General features: G+C 30.6%; 1 protein-coding gene across 8 annotated transcripts in view; it reads right to left on the bottom strand.

The window, feature by feature from the left end:
- LOC127705389 (lipoxygenase homology domain-containing protein 1-like) overlaps positions 1-14,401 on the bottom strand; it is a 75,398-nt gene that overhangs the window by 37,713 nt on the left and 23,284 nt on the right. For 5 of the 8 annotated variants that reach the window (XM_052209706.1, XM_052209701.1, XM_052209720.1 and 2 more), the window contains 7 exons: positions 13,406-13,557; positions 12,650-12,807; positions 12,043-12,098; positions 7,903-7,932; positions 4,796-4,870; positions 4,438-4,461; positions 918-1,081 (listed from right to left, as the gene is read on the bottom strand). In XM_052209706.1, coding sequence (XP_052065666.1) covers positions 918-1,081; positions 4,438-4,461; positions 4,796-4,870; positions 7,903-7,932; positions 12,043-12,098; positions 12,650-12,807; positions 13,406-13,557 — 659 coding nt within the window. The remainder of the gene's footprint in view (positions 1-917; positions 1,082-4,437; positions 4,462-4,795; positions 4,871-7,902; positions 7,933-12,042; positions 12,099-12,649; positions 12,808-13,405; positions 13,558-14,401) is intronic. The other 3 variants (XM_052209729.1, XM_052209737.1, XM_052209748.1) reach the window with 3 other exon arrangements.

The following is a 14,401-nucleotide window of genomic DNA, read 5'->3' as shown; positions in this document are numbered from 1 at the left end:
AGTCCCCCGCGTTGCACATATTTTATCTATCCAAGGGCAATAACTAAAAAAAAAATATTTTTTTGTTCTTTAAAACTTTTTACATATATCTGAGAGAAATGAAGGCATGAGAGCAAATACAATGCAATTTCCAATATAATAAATATTTTCAATGGGCAACACTCCTTAAAAAATAATTCATCAACACTAATTTTCGAACTTGTCCAAGATATTGCTTATATAAATCTTTGAGATAAATTTGATAATAATCTGGCAAAAATTGTACACATGAGAGCGCTTACAATGCAATTTTCCCTATAACTGATATTTCCAAGGGGCATAATTCTTTAAAAATTATTAGATCAGCACTGATTTCGAACTTATCCAAGACATTGCTGATATAAACCATTGATATAAGTTTGATAAAAATGTACACATGAAAACACTTATAATGCAATTTTCCAAATAATTAATATTTCCAAGGGAAATAACTCTTTTTAAAATAATTGATCGACACTGATTTTCAACTTGTCCGAGATATTGCTGATATAAACCTATGATATAAGTTTCATAAAAATCTGGTAAGAATTATACACATGAGGGTGCTAACAATGAAATTTTCCATATAATAAATATTTCCAAGGGGCATAACTCTTTTAAAAGTAGTTGATCGGCACTGATTTTTGAACTTGTCCAAGACATTGCTGATATAAACCTATGATATAAGTTTTATAAAAAGCTGGCAAGAATTGTTCCCCTGAGAGCGCTAACAAAACCAAACGGACAGACGGATGGACGGTCGCCTGGTATTTCTATGTCCCCCAGAACATGTTACACGGGTGACAAAAATGTCTATCTCAGTAAAAATTGTTTGAGTTTCTTTTTCGAAAGTATATTTAGCTTCCATAGCTTTTTATTATAGTATCATGTACTCATACCTTAAATTCATCAGTAGCACCAGCCTGGAAATGTCCCTCTGTTCCACTTCCAAGTAACATTGGACCTGCCACATTATTTGACCCATATACATACAACATGACACGATTTAATGTTGACATTTCTTCTTTTCCTCCTGTTGTTACCCATATTTTCCATTCTCCTTCTAGTAATATAAAAAATGTGTTGCTGAAACCTGAGGACTGTTTAGCTTACAATTTTACAAAAGTTCAAATATTGTGAAAAATTGGTATATTTTAGTGAAAAGCAGCAATTAGATGCTCTAAACTGAAAATGACTGATAATCTTCAATTTTACCACAGCTTGCTTAACCCTTTTCCTGATGTTCTTAACCATAATCACAATCTCTCCTGTTTTCTCCGTAATAAAAGACATTAAGTGGATGGTGATAACAAAAAACTTGGCATGCACAAGTTGCACCCTTTAAAATTTAATTCTGACAAGTTTCTTTTATAAAAAAAATTTTGCCATGAAATTTTCCCTATGTGTAAATGTGGCAAAATTCCTATTTTTCACTGTGCAAACCCTGCCTCCAAAAATCAACATCATAATTAGGTACATAACTTCACAAGTTTCTATCTATACTTAAGTAAACTGTAAGACTAGAGACTTTGTATTGATAAACTTCTCATTTTTTACAAATTACAAAGTCTACATTTTGACATACAGAAAACACTTAAAATCAATCATAATCATATATGATTTGTACAACTAAACATTCTGTCAAATTTGTTCAATTTAAAAAACAAGAGGCTCTCAAGAGCCTGAATCGCTTACCTGTATTTCAGAGGAGAAGATTTTTAAATGTTAGCAAACTTGATGAACAAATTGTGTAAAATTGTCTTTAAAGGTCAATAACTCCTTAAGGGGTCAATTGACAATTATGGTCATATTAACTTTTTTGTAGATCTTACTTTGCTGAACATTATTGCTGCTTACAGTTTATATATATCTATAATAATATTCAAAATAATAACAAAAAACTGCAAAATTTTGTTAAAACTACCAATTCAGTGGCAGCAACCCAACAATGGGTTGTTCGATTCGTCTGAAAATTTCAGAGCTGATAGATCTTGACCAACTGAACAATTTTATTCCATGTCAGATTTGCTCTAAAAGCTTTAGTCTTTGAGATATAAGCCAAAAACTGCATTTGACCCCTATGTTCTATTTTTAGCCATGGCGGCCATGTTTGTCGATGGATTAAAACTTCGGATACAATTTATTAAAAACTAGATACCCTAAGGAACATTTAGTTAAAGTTTGAAGGTATTTGGCCCAGTAGTTTCAGAGGAGAAGATTTATGAAAAAGTTTACGATGACAGACAACGGACGCCAAGTGATGGCATAAGCTCACATGGGGCCCTTCGGGCCCTGGTGAGCTAAACTAGAGGCTCTAAAGAGCCTGTGTCGCTCACCTTGGTCTATGTGCATATTAAACAAAGGACACAGACGGATTCATGACAAAATTGTGTTTTGGTGATGGTGATGTGTTTGTAGATCTTACTTTACTGAACATTCTTGCTGCTTACAATTATCTCTATCTATAATGAACTTGGCCCAGTAGTTACAGTGGAGAATATTTTGTAAAAATTTACAAAAATTTACAAAATTTATGAAAATTGTAAAAAATTGACTATAAAGGGCAATAACTCCTTAAGGGGTCAATTGAAAATTTTGGTCATGTTGACTTATTTGTAGATCTTACTTTGCTGTACATTATTGCTGCTTAACAGTTTATCTCTATCTATAATAATATTCAAGATAATAACCAAAAGCTGCAAAATTTTCTTAAAATTACCAATTCAGGGGCAGCAACCCAACAACGTGTTGCCTGATTGGTCTGAAAATTTCAGGGCAGATAGATCTTGACATAATGAATAATTTTATCACCCATCAGATTTGCTCTAAATGCTTTGGTTTCAGAGATATGAGCCAAAAACGGCACTTTACTCCATGTACTATTTTTTAGCCATGTCAGCCATCTTGGTGTGCGGGCGGGGTCATCGACACATTTTTTTAACTAGATACCCTAATGATGATTGTGGACAAGTTTGGTTAAATTTGTCTTAGTAGTTTCAGAGGAGAAGATTTTTGTAAAAGATTACAAAAAATTTACGAAAAATGGTAAAAAATTGACTATAAAGGGCAATAACTCCTTAAGGGGTCAACTGACCATTTTGGCCTAGGTGACTTATTTGTAGATCATTCTTTGCTGAACATTATTGCTGTTTACAGTTTATCTCTATCTATTATAATATTCAAGATAATAACCAAAAACGGCAAAATTTCCTTAAAATTACCAGTTCAGGGGCAGCAACCCAACAACGGGTTGTCTGATTCATCTGAAAATTTCAGGGCAGACAGATCTTAACCTGATAAACAATTTTACCCCATTGTCAGATTTGCTCTAAATGCTTTGGTTTCAGAGATATAAGCCAAAATCTACATTTTACCCCTATGTTCTATTTTTAGCCATGGCAGCCATCTTGGTTGGTTGGCCGGGTCACCGAACACATTTTTTAAACTAGATACCCAAATGATGATTGTGGCCAAGTTTGGTTAAATTTGGCTGAGTAGTTTCAGAGGAGAAGATTTTTGTAAAAGTTAACGACGACGGACGACAGACGCCAAGTGATGAGAAAAGCTCACTTGGCCCTTTGGGCCAGGTGAGCTAAAAATGGAGAGGAAAATTTTTTGTCACAACCAGATTGAAAGACTTGTCAAAAATATTTCTTCCAGCATACAATGTAGGAGAGCTAGTTTAACTAAAACTGGTTATACAGAGCTATTAAGACTATAACAACTACATTAATAATTGTAGCTAAATCAATCAATGTTATTAACATGTAAAATTTCAATGAAATACCATATCTGTAAATAGGAATAATATTCATAATATCTTATCAACTTTAATTTTAATATGAAAAAAGATTCACTCTTAAATATAATATCCTTATTTAACAAAATACTAAGGGTTCCCAAAGACCTGTAATTCTAATCTGATTATTATTAATGCTCTTTCTATAGTTACTGAGATGTGATTTTAAATAAATTTACTCTACTCCCTTAATGCAACCTTCAATAGGATCTGAAAGTGGATCATCTCTGCCACAACTGGTACAATCATCATATAAATTATCTTATAAAATTTATCTAAAACTGAAACTATCAGATATGTCAATGTAGAATTTTTTTACAGTATCAGGGAAGATTCTATTATACTTTTTACTAACTGTAATAAATCACTGCCCCTTGTAGCCATATTATTCTTCACATAAAAAAAGGAATTGTATGAAGGACCTTTTGTATACTACTTCTGTCAGGATTGTTTCAGGATGACCTACAAGGTGAAAGTGTGACAGCTTTGATAAAATATACCAAAGGGCAGACAACAGATATAAACTGACATCTATGCATCATAATGAAAAAAAACACCACAAAACAAGAAACCAACATCCTAATAAGTCCCAAAACCAAATCACACAGTCAATAATTCACCTGTAGTCACAATGGTTTCTTCTTCTGCAATATTATCACACCAAATCTTACATTTTAAATAATATCATGTTTTCAGGGATTTCTAAAATGTCACAGTTAAAAAAAGTACATGTTTTTTTTTTCAAACACTTCTCACATACAAAAAATTTAAACACTTGCAAGAAAGAGACTTTATTTAAAAACAATTGTGAAAGCACCAATTTAACTTTCAAATGAAAAACTTTCTTTACTTCAACTTGCAGTAATATGTTATTTACTATAAATAATTGAAATAATCTTTTTGCACAGAATTTGTCAATATATTTTCTAAAGACTTTTTTATAGTTTCATCAAGTCTGATAGAAGCAGCTTATTTTACCTTTGGGAGGTTCCTCTTCTTCCTCTTGTATAGTGGACACCTCAGGTTCTACACTGGGATGTACCTCTCTTACTTCTGTAAAACAATTAATGACAGTATTACATGAAATTAATGTAGCCAAGAAGAAAATTCTTCAGAAATAACAAAAATAGTCTCTAACCCACTGTGATGATTGGTTATAAGTTCTTTATACATTTGATGTCAGTCTTAATACTGGAATATTCTACTGAAGAGAGAGATATTTTAAAGGATGCTACTACAAATTCTCCCATGGTTATAAGTTTTAAGGATCTAATATTTTGTTATTTTCATCATTTGACAATTTTTGTGCACAAAGGCTGTTTCCTTCTTTTTATTCAAGAGTTATCCTTCTTTAAGCTCTATGTCAGTTCATAAGTCTATAATTCATTAAGTGTAATTTTAAGAACTTTCAAATGAAATGCGAAAATTCTTCTTTTTTGTGTATTATAGAATTTTGATTGACTTTACTCTGTAATTTTAAACTGACTTTTAAGGAAATTAAAACTGCACAAAAGCAATATATCATTCATTCAGGTGAATGACCATATGCTTATCCAAATGGTTTGCCCTTTCACAATACCATTGGAAAATATTTTTACAAGTTGAAGCTTGAATTCATTTCTGCAAACTGGCCTTGCGGTCGTAATAATTTGGAGTAAAATTATCGTACTCAGAGTCAGAATTAAACCAATCAAAATACTGGATTTGGTGTTTCAACCACAACTTTTGTACTCTTGAGTATTGAGAAAAGTTTTATGAAGATAGGCCCAGGTCATAAGATGAAAATTTGTATCCATTAGTAGAGAAATAATTTTAATATAAATCAATTGCAGTGTAATGAAAATATACACCAACCAATTCAAATGATTGAATCATTATGTGCCTGATAAAAAGGTGTTTGACTTTTATAATCTTCTGATGAAGAAATCACAGGAATTGGATGGTAAAAATATTTTCATTTACACTTGCTTTTTGCTACATTGTAACGACCTTTCTCTAGCAATTGGCTAAAAAAACTCACTAGTTGATCAATTTGAACAATTTTGAATTCATACCATAATTAGAAATAAAGGTTGGTTCAATGGTACTATGAAAGATCAAAAACTCTTACATAAACACAGTCAAAGCCTTTATAATTTAAGAAAAGTTTTTTCTCTTCCAAAAGAGTTTTGAATAATAAAACAGTTAAGTTTTCACTATAAAAAGCATGTTACACCTACAAAAAGAAATGGTTGTAACTAGGTAGTTCAACTATAGTAAACTGTTCAAGTGGGAAAAACATTTCAGCTATTCAAGTTAGCATGAATTACAAAGGCACAAAATAATAAAATGTCAATATGTTTATTTAAATCTTACTGCCCTAAAACCATGCAGTGAAATTCACCCGTCCCTTTTACATGTATTAACATATCTTTAATTTATTTGACCAAATATTGTGCTCCTGTCAGTTTAAACCCACTCTTCAGTAGCCTCACTGATTACACTTTTTCATTTTGTATATTCAATGAATCAAAACATAAAATCAATTTCAAAAGAAAATTGTTTAATGAAAAGAATATTTTCAGTGAATACATTTCTTATGGAACATTTGGTCATTATAATGTCAAGGAAATTGGTAATATATACAATAACTTTCTTAAAGATTTCTTTTTAACACATTTTCCACAGAATACCACCATTATGCAATAAGGTTATTAAATACTGTTAAATATAAAGATACAGAATGGATTTGATAATATAGACTTTTAAATGCCTATTACAATAAAGCATCATTCTTGATTTATCCACTTTTTTTAATCTGACACTGACTTGGTGATTTCAAATACAAAAGTTGCCAACCATATTATCATATGCAAATATTAAGTATTAATCTCACACAAGTTCAAACACACTATATTTTACCATATTTTCCTCATATACATGTATAAATACAATATTATTAAAAGGTGTCAGTCACTAAAATAATACCTTTCTGATCATAAATTATAAACATTTATTTTACACAATCGAATGAAATTACAAACATATCTGCTTAATCAATCAGTAAATATATATATTCCATTAATTTCCACCAATCAAATCATAGTTTTACTTTTAAAACCCCACCCCTTTAGACCCTCAAAATTCCATCATCATTTCATCCAACAAATTTAATTAGAATTTATATAATTGATTTTTTTTATAGTATAAATTTTTATTTGAGTCAAACTTGAGTTTGATTTCATGCAATGTAACTATAGGATCAGCAGGAAATAGATCGATTTTTCTGTTTTTATTTTCATTCTTGTTACAGGAATACTCTCACTTTGAAATTTGAATCAATATGTTTAATTTCTGTTTGAATTTTTATTTACAAAACACTATGGATTATGACCTCGTTGAATGGAAAATGACATTAATGGGTTATTACAAGCAATAATAGGACTTGAAAGTGTAATTTGAGACTTTGTTTACAAATGGAAATATGTAATGTTGACACTGCTGATATAGGTTATAAATGGATTACACCAACTGCTTGATCAAACACTTTTAGAAGATTAAAGGCCATTCTGACAAAACAAATTCACCTTTTGACAAAAGATGAAATCAATCTTTAATCGTTGCTATTTAAGGTACAATATTAGGTATTATAAGGTACAATATGACCAATGGAGCATTGATAAGTAAACCTAATTCTTTACTTGTACTCAATCTGCACTTTTTAAATAATCTCATTTAACAAACAAAACCCTATATCTAATTTCATAAATGACACTGGTACCTCCACAAATTGTTTTTTCCATAGTTATGATTTCTTAATGTTAGTAAAACTGTGGCACAGTTAAGACAAATTAATAGCATTTCCACAGCCCTTCAAATTAAATTTCATCATTTCCTAGGTAATTTTTTATTACTATGGGAAATTAAAAAGGCTACTGGTGCTTTTTCAGAAAGAACTGTTGAAGAAATATAAACTTATATCTGTAAGTCCAAGCATGCATTCTGACTTTAGTTCAAATGAAATCATTTCATACATGACTTTGTTAGCAAACACTCTTCAGGATTAAATTCAAACAGGGTTAACATTTGTAACATGGAGGACTCACCCTTGACAAATCTTGCACATGGGGCAGGTTCTAACAATAAATTAAACAAAGATTAGAACAGAAAATGAGTTTTATACCTTTATTTCCATTCTATCTACAGTACATACATATTACATATACTTCTCTCATATACTAATAATAGTTTAATTAAAATTAGCACTATCCTTAATGGCAAAATATACGTAATTTGGCTGTATATCAGATTTTTGTGACATTTTGTATGCAATAAGAATTTGAAAAAAATAATGCTATGTGTAGAAATTATACTTCCTAAGAAACAATAAATTAAAAAAAAATTGTGAAAGAGAGGTATCATTATATAGAATCCACATAAAAATCTGAAATACTGCTCGATTTCATATACTTAGCCATAATGTATTGAACTTATTAGATTAAAACAAACTATTTATTTTAATCAAAGTACTGGTATTATTCAGTTCTCTGATTAAATTAGGAACAGAATAGATTACAATAATGAGAAAAAGGAAAATTCTTTTCATCAAACATCTCAAAATTTCAATTTGGAATTTTGTTAGAACTTTGCTACATCTTAAATTTGTCAAATACAAATTTCTATCTCTGTACAATATGCATACTAGTATTTCGCGAATTTGAATCTGTTGAACTGAAAAAATAGGTCTCACCATTATTTCACTGGTAATTTCTTAAGATCTGACCATATTGAAAATTAGAGAAGTAGTCTATAAATAGAGTCAAGATATCCAAGAGGAATATAAGTACAGATATTACAAAATAAAATAATTTAGGAATTCACTTTATCCCATAAGTGCATGTATTTGGTTGGCAAATGTGAAATTAACAGTTTTATGGGACGAATGAAATTACAATTCAAGTATGAGAATCTACTAACAAACAGTGTTGTACAATTTTAACATAACATATGACCGATTACCCCTATATTATCTGCTAAATTGAAATAAAGAAAAATTATGAAGCACTTGTGAAACAAACTACAGAATGATGTTGTCTGAGGTGTTCCAAGGTCTAAGTGCAGGCAGCCAGGAAAATTAAGATAATAAGTATGTTGTAAAAAATACAATAGTCAGACTAAAATCAGATGTGTCTTTACAATATAAAAGTCTCTGCCAACATATTTTTTTTTAACAAAGGGCCATAATTTCTTATATGAAGGTCAAGGACATATAAGGAAATGAACTCAATTTGAAAATGTAAATTAGAATCTTGTAAGTAATTAATATTGACAGAACAGCATACCCAAAACATTATGTCAATATCTACAAATATGATAAGGCAAAGTGTAAACAAGTACAGTTTTCAAGGTCCAATGGTATTAATTAGATCAATTGGAAGTAAATGTAGTTAGACCAACAGTAGGTCAATTGGAAGGAAATGTATTTAGACCAAAAGTAGGTCAATTGGAAGGAAATGTATTTATTCCAAAAGTAGGTCAATTGGGAGGAAATGTAGTTAAGTCAAAAGTAGGTTAATTTTAAGGAAATGCAATTTGAATCTTCAAGCAACAAAAAATGCATGCAACAAATGTTTAAATTAGGTTGACATGACCTTCTTAAGTTAATTTGTTTGCAAGCAACAGAATAGGCATGCAGCTGAGTATTTTAAAAATAAAATAATGACAAATAGATAGCCTTCTTAGGTTTGTTGGATGAATATGAAAATGTCTATGCATGTTTAACATCATAAGACAATATAATGATGATCAAATGTAACCAAAAACTATCGAAGTGGAAAATGAAAACTCTTGTGCTGATATTTTGACCAAGCACATGTTTTAAAAAGTTCAAATAATCTCAAAATATACCTGACATACGGATGCATACAAGTAACTTCAACAAAGTCAGTATTGAAATAGGTCTGAGTCCTAAGTTTCTCTTAATAAGTTATGCATATTTAAATGCAAGTTAGTACACCAGTTATTCAACTTTAAAAAAATACATTTGATTGGCAATTGCTCAATTCTGCATGATGTACAATCTAGAGTGACAAAACCACTAAACTAAGTCTTTGATCAAGTTTAAATGTAAGAATCCTGACATACAGATTTATCTCCTTTCACTGAAATTTTTCTCTGGAACAAAACAAATTTATCTTTGGCAGTCATACATGTTCTAACAATCTAATGTGTCTGGTTTTTGTAACAATCTAATGTGTCTGGTTTTTGTAACAATCTAATGTGTCTGGTTTTTGTAACAATCTAATGTGTCTGGTTTTTGTAACAATCTAATGTATCTGGTTTTTGTAACAATCTAATGTTCCTGGGTTAGGCATAGCACAGCAAAACATGCAAATAAAATATTGTTTCTGTTGAGTGTATAATGGTACACTGAAACTTTGTTGAACAAGACAATGTCTTGTAAAAGATAATAAAAAGATAATATAACAAACATGTTTATTATGGCACAATTGTGGCAGAATCTAAATATCCTTTTGGATAAGTACACATATGAAAGAAAAAAATGTTTTCAAAGAGAGGCTATTGTATACACGTTTATGACATTTTATGTTCAGAAAACAAAGCCACTATGGTTTTAATCATATTACTTATATATTAAATTCATGTAAAATATATTATATTAAAAGCCAATATTGTTCCATTTTATGGAGTTTACAAGTTTTAATCATTCAAAAGGCATCTGAATTCTATAAATTATAAAATAAAACTTAAGGGTATAAAGAGCCCGTTCAACTCACCTGGTAGCTATGGCAAATGTCTAGAATGGTGAATTTTCAATGCCAAAAAGCTTACTTAGCACCAATAAGTTATGTGATAACTGGGTCTTCACAGGATATTCAAAAAGTTTCTGCTAAATTTTTTTATTTAATTTCAAAATGTTCTATTATTACCAAGAATGCTTATGATTGCATTGAGATGGGGAATTTCAATTAAGGACTTTCCATACATAATTGCCATAAAAGTTTGTTCAGCGTGGCCAACTTACAGAGAAAAACAGATGATAGTCATTCCACTGTGGTAGCATTGCTGCTATGCATTTGAAAATTGACCAGTCACAATCAAGAATTGACTCTGTCATGTTTTTGTCCAGGAAATTTTGATAAATTATTCCTGCCTAAATAGCTTCAGACTATCATGATACAAAAAGTAGTGTCATAGAAGGTGAATATTTGTCTTCACTTGGGTTCAATGGGAATCTGTGTTAATGATGGTTAAAGGATGAACAATGCCAAGTGATGACAATAGCTTAACCTAGCTAAAATGGATAGAATAATTCTCAAAATCTTTATGTTAATTGTGGTCATTTTTTAATGAGTTTTACACAATTAATTCAAAATTTACCCTTTACACTGTAGCAATACTTAACCCAACATTCACACATAACAAACAAACAATGGCAAGACTGGATGTAAAAATTGAACAATACGAATTTGCACATAACAAATAATCTATCCCCAAATGAAATATTTTCCTTTATATTAATTGAATTTTTTTTTTACAATACTGTAAGCCATATGAAAGTTGATATTTTAACAAACAGTCTCTAAATTCAACTGCGTTTCCAAACAAAAGTTTGCTAATTTGAGTAAAAATATATAATGTTCATTTGTAATCCAAGATGGCAGAATACTCCAAAACTACTTGTGACAAGGAAAATATGTTATTCAAAACTAAATGAAAGTGTGGATTAGTATTAAATCATAACAAAGTCAGTTTTTCTATCTTAACTTGAAATTCAACTTTATTTTGCCTAATGCTAACATTTTACCAACTCCAAATTTTGTAGTAGAGAAATTCACTATGTAGCTTTTATTTTTGTGATTCACCGCTTACCATATACAATACAACCAACATCATATTTTCAAGCTAAATAAATTAGTATCACAATTTTTGACAACATTGCACAAACTGTTGGAAGCATTAGATTCTTTCTAACATGAGCACACATAACAATGAAATAAAATTGAAATGACAGACTCATCTTTCTGAACACCTTTGTTTATTGTGGAATGTACCAAATCTAAATGTTCTCAGTAGAAATAAAAAACAAATCAAACACACATACAAATATATTGGGTCATTGAAACACAACACATGCATTTAGTGAAACACAAAACAAGCAACATGGAGTAACATGAGCATAATCTCAGGAAGACAAGTCAAGGAGAATAACTCTCATCACCTACCCTTCACATAAAGCACTCTTTCTATTTTTCTGTCCTCTTCTCCTGTATCCAACCACCTGGAAAATAAAATCATAAGATTATGGAAAGATTTAAACTGAAAGAGATGAAATATGCAAAGATGCTTTCCTGACTAGGTTATACAAAACTTTTAATACTTAAATACTCCAAAAATGAAAGGACATTCTTAAAATAACTGTTCATTTGCTTGGGAGTTAGTATGAATACTTGCTATGAGAAACCCATAAACCCATTTATCGTCCTTCCCTTTGCCTACATCACCCTGCTCAGTTGCTCCTTTAATCTCATATCACGGCTTTGAGGCATGAGCAGACATTATCAGCGACGTCACAATGTGGCCTGAGAAGTAATCAGCTACGTCACAATATTTGAGGAAATATCATCAAGCTTTCGTTTCATCAAGCGCTCACTTACCAAAAAGGTTCATTGTTGCTCGTAGCTGATAATTTACGATATTAATGTGTAGAGAACCTGATAATCAATACTTAGATACTTTGTGAGGCAAAAAATAAATAATTTTGTATTAATCTATATTTTGTCATTGACTTTAAATCTTTGAGATAGGTTACAATGAGAAGTAATGACTTACTTTTCACATGGGAAGATATATTCCTCTTTGGCATCTTCAAATTCCCTGATAACAACTTCATCTAAATACCATCCCTGTCCAGCCATTGTTCCATCATGTCCAATGGTCAGTTTCTGTAGTACACCTAGTGATACTGCTTCAACATGGAATATGTCAGTCTAAAATAAATACTAAATTGTTCACCGAGATATCATCCCTCAGGAAGTGCTTTCAATGAAGTTAAAAGATCTTTGTCATTATTATTCATCTTAACATAAGGAACAAACATGTAAATATTTGTGAATATGTCGAAGTTGTCGAATCTTCTGTTTTAAATTGGTTCATAGTACTGCAGTTATACAATTGAGACATTCAAAGTTTACAATACAAAAACAATAAACTGTTGACACATAGATGTGTCTCTCCTGTATGTAATTTTGATATCAAAATGTAAATTTTGATATCAAAATGTAAATTTTTAAATTAAAATAGCAATACTTTAACGTGTAAAATATGCAAAATACTCAAGTTAATGAATCAAACAGAGGGAAAGGGTCAAATAATTTCCAGGGAATAAGATATGCCAATATTAATTCAACTGCATATCAAATATTGATTTACCATTAGTGATTCCCCTTAAACTGACCTAATCACAAACTTTAACAAATTGTTGACCGGCCGCATCAGCCAAAGACACCAGAAACAACACGAATAAGTCTTGTTTTTTGCCTCTTTCGAGACAACACATAAACCAAAATACATAACAATGTAACATACCTGTCCCACCTTGAACTTTGATACATTATTGGATTGTAAGAGCATACGTTTTCCTGTATCTCCTTTCTCACCAGCAATGTTGATATATACATTGGACTCTGTTTCTGATCCTGATTCTTTTCCTGTTGTCACAATCACATGATATCTCACCACTAAAATATCATAACAAATGTCATCACTAAGAACAGAATAAATATATGAAACATACTTCAACTGATTGATAGATCTGAAAGACAGAAATTGTACTGTCGAAATAAGAATTGAGAAAACTGTTGTTCACAATATCATTAATATACAAGTTGACTGTAGTGGCAAAATGTATTTGAAATACCGTATAGCGGGTTATTTTCGCGGGTGTAAAATTGTGTAAAAAAGTGTACGCAAAAATTTTGGCGGTTTTTATTTTGGTGGATTTTTTAATCCCACTTAAATATTTTGGTGGATACTGAAATTGTTGCAGTTCAAAAGTTGTAAAACTTCTCAAACAAGTGTCTATTGTTATGGTTAATTGAATTTTTTTACCGGAATGACCTCTTATTTATTGATTAGATTCTGATATTTGTTACAGGTATTCAGACGTCTTGTAAATTTTACAAAGATTAGTTACGAAATTGACCGGACCTTTGATGTACTTACTAATTAGGTTACAAAATTATCATGAGTGTTTACAATCTTATATAGTTTGACACTAATTAATAAGGGAATTAATTACCTGATAAGAGTACCGTACACTCTTATTCTAATTGACACTTATTAATAAGGGTATACACACCTGACAGTCATTTTATAAAAAAACATTTATGTACAATGCCCTTTGGCATTTATCTTGTTAAAACTAACATATACCTTCCGACAGGAAAAAATAGATCGTTTACAAAATCCTTTAACCATTTTAACTTGGAAACTACCCAACGTATGCATAAATTTTCGCGGAATTTATTTTCAAGATTTTCGTGTATCCGCCAAAATAAGCGAAAATAAACACCCCGCGAAAAT

Source organism: Mytilus californianus, unplaced genomic scaffold, assembly GCF_021869535.1.
Source record: "Mytilus californianus isolate M0D057914Y unplaced genomic scaffold, xbMytCali1.0.p SCAF_1, whole genome shotgun sequence".
Taxonomy (NCBI): Eukaryota; Metazoa; Mollusca; class Bivalvia; order Mytilida; family Mytilidae; genus Mytilus; species Mytilus californianus.
Note: the sequence above shows the minus strand (reverse complement) of the source record. Positions and strands in the feature narration are given on the sequence as shown.